The sequence below is a fragment of the Nerophis ophidion genome, linkage group LG09 (genome assembly GCF_033978795.1).
Source record: "Nerophis ophidion isolate RoL-2023_Sa linkage group LG09, RoL_Noph_v1.0, whole genome shotgun sequence".
Taxonomy (NCBI): domain Eukaryota; kingdom Metazoa; phylum Chordata; class Actinopteri; order Syngnathiformes; family Syngnathidae; genus Nerophis; species Nerophis ophidion.
In genome coordinates, this window is record NC_084619.1 from 30,830,049 (window position 1) to 30,843,230 (window position 13,182).

Here is a 13,182-nt window from a genome sequence, read left to right on the forward strand (position 1 = left end):
AACAGAACGCAGGTGGCCTCTTTGATACTATCTGTACATTGAACATGCTAAAACTAAATCAGTACATGTTAAATTTAAACTGTGTGGCGAAATAACATATATCTTAGTTGTTATGTTATAGGTCAGGGTTTCTCAAATGGGGGTACGCGTACCCCTGGGGGTACTTGAAGGTTTCCCAGGGGGTACGTGAGATTTTTTAAAAATAGCAAAAATTCCAAAATCCTTTTTAAATGTATTTATTCAATAATACTTCAACAAAGTATGAATGTAAGTTAAAACAATGAACATCAAATCAAGTACTTGGCTATTCCATTAATTACCATAAACCCAGAGTTTCCCCCCATATCATGATGGTTTGATCCTACCTGGCGGTTCCGCACGGCACCAACTGTCAATCAACAATCGATGGAGAAAACAATGGAGGCGTGGTTAAAGCGTGGCAGTAATGCAGCTGAAAACGAGGAGGAACATGTGCCAAAGAAGGCCAAACCAGAGCCGGCACAATTCAGACAGTATTCCGAAGAATATGTGCTAATGGGATTTACGGCTTCGAGTTGTAACCCCCCAAGGCATTGTGTTTTTTCTGTGGAGAAATGTTAGCTAACAGCGGCATGAAGCCCGCACATCTTCAGCGGCATCTCCGGACAAGACACACTTGCCATGTCGGTAAGCCACCTGATTTTTTTTAAGAGGAGACTAAATGAATTCAGGTCATCTCAAGGCACGATGAGGAAGGCGTCCACAATATCACCAAGACTGACAAATATCCTCAGTGAAGCACAAGCTCAGGTTTCTCACTAAAATGTTTGTCAAAAAGATCTCTGAAAAGAAATCCAACAATGCAATATTCAGTGTTGACAGCTAGATTTTTTGTGGACATGTGCCATAAATATTGATATTAAATATTTATTTTTTTGTGAATAAATGTTTAGAATTAACTTCAATGAATCCAGATGGATCTCTATTACAATCCCCAAAGAGGGCACTTTAAGTCGATGATTACTTCTATGTGTAGAAATCTTTATTTATAATTGAAAATTTTTTTTTCCCAACAAGTTTTTAGTTATTTTTGTATGTTTTTTCCAAATAGTTCAAGAAAGACCACTACAAATTAGCAATATTTTGCACTGTTATTAAATTTAATAAATCAGAAACTGATGACATAGTGCTGTATTTTACTTCTTTATCTCTTTTTTTCAACCAAAAATGCCTTGCGCTGATTAGGGGGACTTGAGTTAAAAAAAATGTTCACAGGGGGTACATCACTGAAAAAAGTTTGAGAACCACTGTTTTAGGTGACACAGATAATAGTTATATCTAATCTTCCTGAATAATAATTAATTCATTTAATTTTCAGAGCATGTCTAGGGCCAATAAAAAAAAAGTAGTTGCGGGTCAAAAATTACCCTCGAGCCCCATTTTGGACATTTCTCCTGTACACAGTTCTGGTCATGTTTTACTTTAAGACTAATGTCAAATCAGGTCTGTATGGTATGGTATGGTAATCCCCATCTGGCAACACTGAAGCGATCCCTGATAATATGACTCAAACCTCAACTATTTTGACATATACTGTACATAGTAGGAGGTTAAAAAATAGCGGATTTCAAATATTAAAAAAAAAACGTCATCAACAAACATTTCAAATGTACATTTGACCTTCTCCAGACCGGCAGTAAGGGAGCTTTGATGATCTGTGAGACACATTATTGTGCTATCAGTGTCGAGATGCTCTATCTTGTCACATCAGAGAGGCTTGGTCGATGAAAGTGGCCAAGGTGATGTCACGCTGGGACAAACCTCCACAGTCGTGTGTGCTCAGGGTGATCTGGACCTGGGGTCACAATGTAAGGACAATCGTGTCACCAAAGTACATGCAGGTCACATAATACCAATACAGGTGATGGGTTTTGCTCAGTCCTTTGGGCTGTATTGATTCCTAAAGCACTTTTAAAAACAATATCAGAAAGTTAACCTTAATCCACTAAAATACTTGACAAGTCATGTGACAACAGTTTGAGGAATTAGGGCAATGTGCTAATGAGGGATGTCTACAACCAATCTATTAAGTTACAAAATAGCCACCTGACTGCTGTTGTGGCAAAATTAATATTTCAGTACTCTCTTGTCTACCAAGAATTTCAGTCTAAGTAACGGTCCTCATGTGATTTATGTTGTTGTACTTCTCTTCGCTGCAATGGTCTGTTTTTGTCTAAAGATAAGACACTTCTATAGCCCCCTCCTAAATTCCTCTGGACCTGCAGAGATAGCTTTGTTTGGTTCTTCTCACACCCTATCCCCCACACATCCCAAGAACACGAGACAAGGAGAGTTGTGATGCAAATGATCACATCTTTATTGTATTGTCTTTTTTGTCAAAGGTTACTCTCCAAATGGTTTTCTTTTGTGATTTATGCTGTATTACTGCCTTCCTCAATGTTTAACCAAAACATTCCTGTTCACAATCAGATGTATGTTCGTGTTTTTCTAATCCTCCTTCCTCACCCCAATAAAACGGGCCACTTTGCCCCAACCCTTCCTCCTCTGACTTCCAGATATGAAAATCTGAAAGTTTTTCTTTGTCTCTCTCTGGCTCTCTCTTCCTTCTTTTGTAGGCAGCGTATACTTGCTGATGTTATTTGAGATATCAAATAAATACTTAAAAGACATCTCTGGGACAATTCCAAAACACTTCCCCAAAAGGGACAAGCGGTAAAAAAATGGATGAATGGATAGATGCTTCAGAAACTCAATTGTTGAATGTATGGCCTACTCCGTGTATTGGAGTAGGCAGTTTTTATATTGTAATCTGGTTACTTTTTATTGACATGAGTAAATATTAAAAACATCATGAAGTGATCACTATGTGATGAGGTGGTGACTTGTCCAGGGTGTACACCGCTTTCCACCCGAATGCAGCTGAGATAGGCTCCAGCACCCCCCGTTACCCCAAAAGGGACAAGCGGTAGAAAATGGATGGATGGATGAAGTGATCACTAATTGCAGCAAGGTGTGCAAAAATACCGGGAATGTTTAAGGATGGAAACTTTGCAAATATGTAGGAGTTGAAATGTGCAAAATTGTTGCTTTGTCTATAAAAATAATTGTACACTTTGAAGAAATATATATTTACTGTACATCAAGCAAAATGTATTTATACAGCCCTTAATCACAAATACCTCCAAGGCACAAACCACACAACGACATCTGCTGTCCAGAGTTGTAATGACAAGCTGTGTTTACAGACAGTCCCGTAATAATGTGTTTATGCACAAGGGTGAACAGGGCACCACAAATAGAATGCATGATGGTGAATTACAATGTGTGTATGTTGCAGTTTGTTTTAAAACAAAATGATTAATAAATTAGAATAATTGTATAAAAGTACACATTAATTAATCTATACGTTATGTTCGATAAACAATTATACAGTTTATAAGTAAATACATGTTTTATTTATTTTAATACATTAATTAATTCATAATTTATACATTGGTATTGATTGATTGAAACTTTTATTATTAGATTGCACAGTACAGTGTTGCGATCTGCTGCTCAGATCTTCACATGTTTGTTATTTCCATTTTTGTTTTCATTCTCAGTCTGACCCGTTTATTTCCTGTTTTGCCCATCACTCTGGTTACTCATTAGTTCACCTGCTACACTCGTACCGCACACCTGCTTCAGCTAATCACCCTCCTTTATAAGCCAGCCTTTTTCTGTTCAGTCTTCCTCGGATCCTAATTTGCCCACGCGCAACAGTGACGACTCTCGACCTTCATCTTTGTATGTATATTCTCGCTAGCTTTTACGCTAAGCCATTTGTTTATTCCAGCTCACATGCTGTGGAATTGTTTTTCTGTTTTTGGTTTGCCTTCTCTTTACAGCAGTGTTTTTGTTCCTAGCCTTTTTATTATTTAATAAATCCATTTATAACTTACCTTGTTGTGTTCATCGCTTCGACGCATCCCCGGAAGAACCAATCCGGCATTACAATGCCACACAAGCGTCACAGTAGGATCCGAGCATCAAAATGTTTTTCCGCGTCGAAACCACGGGAGGAACCCTTCGACTTGGGTTTGTGGTTGGAGCTCGTGGCTTGGGAGCAGGAAAGACTTGACTGTGGGCCTGAAGTCCCCTCCGAAGCCGTTCGCGCTGCCCCGAAGAGGCGGGGGGTCCAGTGGAGAGGTCCCCCGCACGGCAGTAATTATCCAGCACCACTTCATCCTTCCTACGAACACAGCAAAATTCACCCCGACCAGGATTCACCTTCCACTACCGGTAATCCAGCTTGTTTTTTTTCCCCTGACTCTAGCAGTCACGACATTTGGGGTACGCCCACCGGTGACGCAACACCGCCCCCTGTTGTTGACATTTTTTCAGAAGATTTTTATATTGTGGACAGTACTTTTCATTCCCAACCTTTTTCGAATACCAATAACATTTATGATAAAATACGTAATTATCAGGATATTTTTTCTTATTATTCTAGTCAACCTCAGTCACCTAGTTTTTCTCCTACACCTCCTTTAAAACCTCATTCTCCGGCCAAGTCCAAGGTGTTTCCTCCCTTTTCTAAAGGAAATTCTGGACAAATTAAAGGGGAGGAGTCGGCCCGCCTCCAAGCCTCCCACCACCCTCCCTTAAGGTCAGTCCCTGACCATAGGGAACGGGTCTGGGATCCCCGTCTGGAGGAAGGGGCTATGACCTATAGCTGTGCTACGGAGGTAGCACAGATACTACCCTCTAAACCACAGCCACCTGTTTTTCCCCTGGCCAAGTCTCAACGGCCTTGTAGACCTCCTCCACCTGTTTTTCCCCCGGCCAAGTCTCAACGGCCTTGTAGACCTCCTCTACCTGATTTTCCCCCGGCCAAATCTCAACGGCCTTGTAGACCTCCTCCACCTGTTTTTCCCCCGGCCAAGTCTCAACGGCCTTGTAGACCTCCTCCACCGGTGTTCGGACTCGCGAGGTCATTACCTCCAGCACGTCCTCCACCACCGGTGTTCTGCACTGCTCCCAGTCTGGTTCTCACACCAGCACATGACTCTCGCCTGTTTTTCAAGCCAGAATTAGACTCTCGCCTGGTTTTCACACCAGAAAATGTTTCTAGCCTGGTTCTCAAGCCAGCACTAGACTCCCACCTGGTTCTCACACCAGCCTCCGACCCAGAACTGGTTCTCATACCAGTTACAGACTTTAGCCTGGAGCCCACTCCAGTACCAGCTCCAGAGCTGGAGCCTACTCCAGTACCAGCTCCACGCCGCCAAGCGCCGGTACCAGCTCCACGCCGCCAAGCGCCGGTACCAGCTCCGCGCCGCCAAGCACCGCCGACGACGGGGCTGGAGCCCACACCAGCGTCGACGACGGGGCTGGAGCCCACACCAGCGTCGACGACGGGGCTGGAGCCCACACCAGCGTCGACGACGGGGCTGGAACCTTCACCTGTGTCGACAGGGCTGGAGCCCACTCCAGTGCCAGCTCCTCGACAAGCGCCGGTACCAGCTCCACGCCGCCAAGCACTGCCGACGAAGAAGCTGGAGCCCACACCGGCGCCGACGATGAGGCTGGAGCTCACACCAGTCACGACTCCTGCGGCTCCCAGGCCGCCTCCGACGACTCCTGCGGCTCCCAGGCCGCCTCCGACGACTCCTGCGGCTCCCAGGCCGCCTCCGACGACTCCTGCGGCTCCCAGGCCGCCTCCGACGACTCCTGCGGCTCCCAGGCCGCCTCCGACGACTCCTGCGGCTCCCAGGCCGCCTCCGACGACTCCTGCGGCTGCAGCACCCGCATCATCCTCGCCAGCTGCACTCGGGCCTGCTTTGGCTGCAGTCCCCGCACCCTCGTCTGCTGCTTCCAAGCCTGCTGGGATTTCGGTGCTGAGGCGTCGTCCACCACGTCGACCACGGGCGTGGCCTCTGCGAGGTCTTCCTCCTCGCCAGACACTCCCTCCTCCATGTCGGCCACGGATGTGGCCGTGCCCGGGTCGTCCGCCTCGCCGGGCACCTCATCCTGCGAGGCGGCCACTAATGTGGCCTTTTCGAGGTCGCCCGCCAAAACTTGTTCGGCAGCAGCGTTCCACCCGCCGCCGCCACATGATGTGTCCTCGGTGGATTCGGGGACATGCGATCTGGCGACCCTCCACCGTGGCCTCCCTCCGCCCTCCCTTCGTTTGTGGACTTTCTGGTTTTGGGGAGGGGGTTCAAGTTTTTGTGTTTTTGAGACATCTGGTATCTGTCTTTTGTTGGGGGGGAATACTGTTGCGATCTGCTGCTCAGATCTTCACATGTTTGTTATTTCCATTTTTGTTTTCATTCTCAGTCTGACCCGTTTATTTCCTGTTTTGCCCATCACTCTGGTTACTCATTAGTTCACCTGCTACACTCGTACCGCACACCTGCTTCAGCTAATCACCCTCCTTTATAAGCCAGCCTTTTTCTGTTCAGTCTTCCTCGGATCCTAATTTGCCCACGCGCAACAGTGACGACTCTCGACCTTCATCTTTGTATGTATATTCTCGCTAGCTTTTACGCTAAGCCATTTGTTTATTCCAGCTCACATGCTGTGGAATTGTTTTTCTGTTTTTGGTTTGCCTTCTCTTTACAGCAGTGTTTTTGTTCCTAGCCTTTTTATTATTTAATAAATCCATTTATAACTTACCTTGTTGTGTTCATCGCTTCGACGCATCCCCGGAAGAACCAATCCGGCATTACAATGCCACACAAGCGTCACATACAGTACATATTCCGTACAATTGACCACTAAATGGTAACACCCGAATAAGTTTTTCAACTTGTTTAAGTCAGGGTCAACGTTAAGCAATTCATGGTAAATAAGTATGTACATATTATCTTTGTATAATTAATAAATAAATTAATATATCCATTGTTGCAATTATGATTATTAGCAACACTAAATTGGCCCTAGTGTGTGAATGTGAGTGTGAATGTTGTCTATCTGTGTTGGCCCTGTGATGAGGTGGCGACTTGTCCAGGGTGTACCCCGTCTACCGCCCCGAACGCAGCTGAGATAGGCTCCGGCACCCCCCGTGACCCGAAAGGGGCAAGCGATAGAAAATGGATTGATGGAACACTAAATTGGCCCTAGTGTGTGAATGTTGTCTGTCTATCTGTGTTGGCCCTGCGATGAAGTGGCGACTTGTCCAGGGTGTAAGCCGCCTTCCACCCGAAAGCAGCTGGGATAGGTTCCAGCCATACCCGTGACCCAGAGAGGGACAAACGGAAAAAAATGGATGGATGGAATAACTAAATGATGGATCAATTAACTTATACATTAATTTATAAATTAATTATACATTATAATAATGGTATAACTTATTAAATAATATAGGTATATATTAAATATGCACAAATTATAAAAGTTACATATTTTATAGATTTATAAATAATTTAAACACAGTTGACCTAATTATACACGCTAAACTAAATTATTTCCACAATTATTTGACTAAAGCAGGAGTCGGCAGCCCGCGGCTCTCAAATGGCTCCCTGGAGCATTTTTTCAAAAAAGGATTGAAAATGGAAAAACATGGGGGGGAAATATGTTTTTTGTTTGAGGACAAACATGACACAAACCTTCCCAATTGTTCGAAAGCCCACTGTTTAATATGCTCCACTGATGAGAGTATTTGGTGAACATTGTTTTATCCTACTAATTTCGGCGGTTCTTGAACTCACCATCGTGTGGATTGTGATGCAACAGTTTGTTTTCATATGACATCTCCTACTCCTTCTTTGTCTCATTTTGTCCACCAAAAGTTTGAAGCTGTGCCTGAATACACAAAGGTGCACTTTGTTGATGTTATTGACTTGTTGGAGTGCTAATCAGGCATATGTGGTCGGTGCATGCCTGCAAGCTAATTGATGCTAACATGCTATTTAGGCTAGCTGTATGTACATAGTGCGTCATTGTGCTTCGTTTGTAGGCACTGTATATATGAGCTCATTTAATATTGTTTACATTTATCCTCTTTGTAAATAATTTTGTTTATCATGACTTATGACACATTATCTGCATGTAAGATTGGCTCCATTTCGGCCATGTTGTTCCAGACCACAGCAAACGTTACCCCACTTGTCAAAAATTGTAATAAAGCTATTAGCCGTTAACTTCAACTTGAACACACACATCTGTACTTTTGGCCTTTAAAAGCCAGTAATATCCAGTAATTTCCAGGAGTTATCTCACCTTCTGAATAGCCTCTGATTTACTAATGGTTTCCTATGTTGTAAAAATGTGTAGAATAAATAATTAATTTTCAACATTCCTGTCAACGAAGGTTTGCTCCAACCTGCGACACATAGTGATGTATTGGGTGATGATGATGACCTATACAGACACCGGCGTATGCTGTATGCTCAAGCCAACATGCTGAGAAAGAAATGTTATAATTGTACAAATGATGTAAAGATCAACTTATTCAGAGCCTATTGCACTCCTTTGTATACTGCCCCCCCCTGTGGGTAAAGTATAAGCAGAAAAGCTTTCAAAAGCTGCAGGTTGTTTATAATGATTGTATGAGGCTTCTCCTGGGAATTCCAAGAAGCACCAGTGCAAGCCAGATGTTTGTTAGTGTTGGGGTGCCCATTTTCTCAGCGTTGCTACACAACCTTATGTATAAGTTTATGTACAGGGCATCTGAGTCTGAAAATGACATAATCACTGTGTTAACGAACCCTGGCTGCAGTGCTGTTTGATACTCATCTGGACTGTGGAACCATTGGCACACGTTTGTATGTTAGAAACTGACATTTGGGCTTTATGTTTCTTTTTATTGTTTGTTTTTTAATGTTCTAGTGTTTTGTTTTTATTTTTTTGTATTGTGTTTTTTATTTGTTTAATGGATCTGAAGGTCTGCCATAAAGATTGACGATGATGATGATGATAGTAATTTTGATAGTAGGCTAGTATAGCTAATTTAGACACATCATGTGTCGTCTTCATTATAACACAGCTTTTAATTTTTTTCAGCTCCAGACAGATTTGTTTTTTGGTCCAATATGGCTCTTTTAACATTTTGGGTTGCCGACCCCTGCACCAAAGTAAACATGAAAAAGTTTTTTTTTAATCTACTTTGCAACTTTTCACAACAATTTACCTTATTGTAAACGTTGAACCACTCAGGATGATGGTCCATCTTCTCCGCTTGCAGTGCCACTCTGGACATGAACCCAAAAGCCTGAAGATTACATCACCCATCAATTGATCATCAGCCCGCCGGTCAATGTGCGTGTTGCTTGTGTGTTTGCTTGTCATGAACCTGATTAAAATCTTTAAAGACAAACTCCTTGTAGATGGCATCCCGTCCCACCACCTCCACCCATTGGGCGTTCTGCAGCAGCGGGAGAAGATGAGCTCTCTCCTCCTCGGTCAGTCTCTGGATTTTGGTGGCCTGAACGTACACATCAGAGAAAGAGAGAAAATGAGAGAGGGGGGCAGTTGCAGAAACTCAAACTGTGATTGGTTGCACAGAATCCCATCTGGAAACAATGACAAGCTGCATTTTTTTTGGGCTTAAAGGCCTACTGAAACCCACTACTACCCACTACGCAGTCTGATAGTTTCTACATCAATGATGAAATATTAACATTGCAACACATGCCAATACGGCCTTTTTAGTTTACTAAATTAAAATTTTAAATTTCCCGGGAGTTTTGTCTTGAAAACGTCATGTAATGATGACGTGTACGAAAGACGTCAGGGGGTTTTAGGAAGTATGAGCGCTGTGCACACACAGCTAAATGTCGTCTGCTTTTACGGCATAATTATACAGTTTTTTGGACATCTGTGTTGCCGAATCTTTTGCAATTTGTTCAATTATTATTGGAGAAGTCACAGTAGAAAGATGGAGTTGGGAAGCTTTAGCCTTTAGCCACACAAACACACAGTGATTCCTTGTTTAAAATTCCTGGAGGTGAAACTTTCCTATGGATCAGAGCGCAGTCAAGCCCACATGGATCCCGAACACATGTCAAACAGCAGGTTTCGGTGACAAAATTGTGGTTAAAAAGTCAGTTCTTACCAGAGAAAAGCTGAGTTGTGCCCTCCATAGCTGCCGTCGACTCCCCTGAGACACTGCGCGTCAAGACACCCGTGGAGACACCCTTCCGACTATCAGGTACTATTTAACTCACTAAAACACTAGCAACACAATAGAAAGATAAGGGATTTCCCAGAATTATCCTAGTAAATTTGTCTGAAAACATCAGAATCCGTCCCAATGCAATCGTGTTTTTTCTTTTTTTAAGTTTTTTTTTTTCCTAATCCGTCGCTATCAATATCCTCAAACAAGAATCTTTCATCCTCGCTCAAATTAATGGGGAAATTGTCGTTTTCTCGGTCCGAATAGCACTTTTTGTTGAAGGCTCCCATTGAAAACAATGTAAATATGTGAGGAGCCATCAAACATGTGACGTCATCGTCTGCGACTTCCGGTAGAGGCAGGGCATTTCTCTTAGCACCGAAAGTTGCGAACTTTATCGTGGATGTTCTCTACTAAATCCTTTCAGCAAAAATATGGGAATACCGCGAAATGATCAAGTATGGCACATAGAATGGACCTGCTATCCCCGTTTAAATAAGAACATCTCATTTCAGTAGGCCTTTAAAAAAACAAACTGGTTCAAAAGTATGGCAGACATGAGAGGAAGGGGGCGGGTGGATTATTTGCCACGGTGTCACATGTGTCAGGATCACATGCATTTCAAGTCCCTTTTGCTGATTTCCTCATGACCGTGACTCAAGCTTCATTGAAAATATGTGACCATTATTGCCCAACCATTCTTTGCAGGGGCTTTTTTTAAACAGAACAAAGACAGCAAGCAGATGTGACAGACCTACAGTACAAGAAAGCGATGACATCAACAGGTATCCTAGCAACGCTCTAATCTGCTGATCAGTGGCAGCAGCAAATAAGCTTTTTTTTCTCTAAACAACACTATAACATCATGCATGTGCACATAAACATTTTTAAGAGCATAAAGAACACATCTTGAAATTAAAGTACTGCATGTAGCAACTAACACATCAGACAAAAGAGAGTGTGTTTTTGTGTGTGTGTGTGTACTCACCATGTTTGCAGAGTGTTTGCATGCACTGTGCTGTGACACACTGGAATGAATCAACACATGAGCAGCTCTGAACTGAAGTCCTTCTTTTAGCTGCCCGTGCAGACGCCTGAGCACAAATGCGCCTGTCAACACAGGTTTATTCTGAAGGCAGCGCGGGCTTCAGGCAACGCTCAAGTCAAACACACTTGTTATAATGCTCGTGTTTGAAATATTTAAGACCTTCAACTTTCATACGGCGCTACGTTGAGAATATCGCGTCAAACTGTTCCTCCCGTGACCGAGTGGAGTCCCTGTCAAAGGTCAGCTGCTGCCCCCGTGAACTCGGGGAAATGAAGCGCATAATGAAAGGAGAGGAGGGACATGAAGGGTTTAACTAGGCTGACCATATTCTGAAATCCCAAAAAGAGGACACATATATGCGTGCCAAGGCCGGGACTCGGTGAAAATTTGCCAATAATACTCGAACTTGCTTTATAAATAATATATTCATTTAAATAAAGCATTTTTTCTCCTATGTTGGCAGCAGTGTTGGCGCTAGGAACTTTTAAAAATGGGGTCCTAGGGACCCCATCAAGTCATAAAAATGGGGTCCCTTAGTAAATGTTTAGGGTACCACTTTTTTGTAAGCGTTTTTTAAAAAAAAAAGATAAATGTTTGCATTATCCTGTTATATCTAACATTCCATGTTGGGTTTTGGAAAAAGGTTGTCATAAACGTTACCTTAGCCATTAAAAAAATAATTAAAAAAAGAAAACACATTTGTATGAATATGTAAATGTATTCAGTTATAAACATTCATTCACTTTCTTCTTTTCTTCATGGATCTGAACTTTACCGCTGCTGGTAGTTTTTCTGTTTTTATTTAATAAGTTGTAGGTGTATTTATTTCAGTATAAAAGTGTAAAAAGTGTTTTGCTTGGGTCATGAAATGATGATAATGGTGTGTCAACACTTAAATCTCTGTAGTCTACATCAACTTCTTATCTATCCCTCATTTCAAAATGTTTTAGTTCTTTTTATGTTGTTTGTTTTCCGCCCTTTAAAAACTATGTTTTTAATGGCAAACGAACAAAATATCCAAAATCTTCTACCAAAAATATTTTTCAAAGTGGAATATTTGATGTGAAGTAATGGGAACCTTGGATAGGTCAATAATTCATAATAACATTGATTCTGACTCAATATTATGTTTTGAGCGATGATATCAGTCAACATTGCAACTTTTTCTAAATTACATTTCACCTTTAAGCTTTTTTTTCACTTTTGTTATGTTTTTGTTTATTTTAATAGTATTTTTAGAATGTGCCATGGGCCTTTAAAACATTAGCTGCGGGCCGCAAATGGCCTCCGGGGCACAGTTTTGAAACCCCTAATTTTGATAAATCTATCATAAAAAGCGGAGCCTGGCGACGCATGCGCGTTTATCATAACTCTCTTGCTCTCTCTGTCCCTCCCTCACGAATGCTGCTGCATGCGCACACACCTTCACAATTTGTTTTGTTTTTAACACCTTCTTAACCTTCGTGCATCGAAAACACCGTACACGCAACCCTAACTCAAAGTACCGGACTTTTGAGGCATTTAAGAAATTCCGCCCGGACAGCCCCCGCAAAAGAGGACATGTTGGGACGGCGTGGCGCAGTGGGAGAGTGGACGTGCGCAACCCGAGGGTCCCTGGTTCAAATCCCACCTAGTACCAACCCCGTCACGTCCGTTGTGTCCTGAGCAAGACACTTCACCCTTGCTCCTGATGGGTGCTGGTTGGCGCCTTGCATGGCAGCTCCCTCCATCAGTGTGTGAATGTGTGTGTGAATGGGTAAATGTGGAAGTAATGTCAAAGCGCATTGAGTACCTTGAAGGTAGAAAAGCGCTATACAAGTACAACCCATTTATGTCCGGGGAAAAGAGGACGTATGGTCAGTCTAGTTTAACACTTCACCGCATGGGGAAATGAGACTGCTTTACCATTGAAGAAAGCTTTATTGAGCCAAGATGCATAATTTACATTTAAAAAAAGTGTGCAGCAAGAAAAGGCAACATGTGTGTATGTACGTATATTGGTGTGCATGTATGGTTACAAGTATGTGTGTGT

The 13,182-nt window shown here is 42.6% G+C and overlaps 2 protein-coding genes across 4 annotated transcripts in view; one reads left to right on the forward strand and one right to left on the reverse strand.

Annotated features, from left to right (window-relative positions):
• Positions 1–220: 220 nt before the first annotated feature.
• On the reverse strand, positions 221–11,369 carry pcbd1 (pterin-4 alpha-carbinolamine dehydratase/dimerization cofactor of hepatocyte nuclear factor 1 alpha). Its single transcript, XM_061910811.1, has 4 exons — positions 11,091–11,369; positions 9,281–9,412; positions 9,119–9,199; positions 221–1,834 (listed from the first exon to the last, which is right to left on the reverse strand). Exons 1-4 carry the CDS (start codon positions 11,091–11,093, stop codon positions 1,742–1,744), a joined length of 309 nt encoding a protein of 102 aa, XP_061766795.1. The 5' UTR covers positions 11,094–11,369; the 3' UTR covers positions 221–1,741.
• si:dkey-192p21.6 (uncharacterized protein LOC565246 homolog) overlaps positions 10,734–13,182 on the forward strand; it is a 105,925-nt gene continuing 103,476 nt past the window's right edge. For 2 of the 3 annotated variants that reach the window (XM_061910808.1, XM_061910809.1), the window contains exon 1: positions 11,200–11,389. Coding sequence is in view for 1 of the 3 variants with exons in the window: in XM_061910806.1 (XP_061766790.1) it covers positions 10,875–10,887 (13 nt within the window). In the remaining 2 variants the exon portion in view is untranslated. Of the gene's footprint in view, positions 10,888–11,199; positions 11,390–13,182 lie in introns of those variants that run through there. The other variant, XM_061910806.1, reaches the window with a different exon arrangement.

Bases quoted from the DNA above. Each gene is read 5' to 3' on its own strand.
- pcbd1 (XM_061910811.1), bottom strand. The intron at 9,200-9,280 runs GTTCATGACAAG...TGTAATCTTCAG, and splicing joins TCTTTAAAGATTTTAATCAG to GCTTTTGGGTTCATGTCCAG. The intron at 1,835-9,118 runs GTAAATTGTTGT...TTGTGACCCCAG, and splicing joins GGTTCAACGTTTACAATAAG to GTCCAGATCACCCTGAGCAC.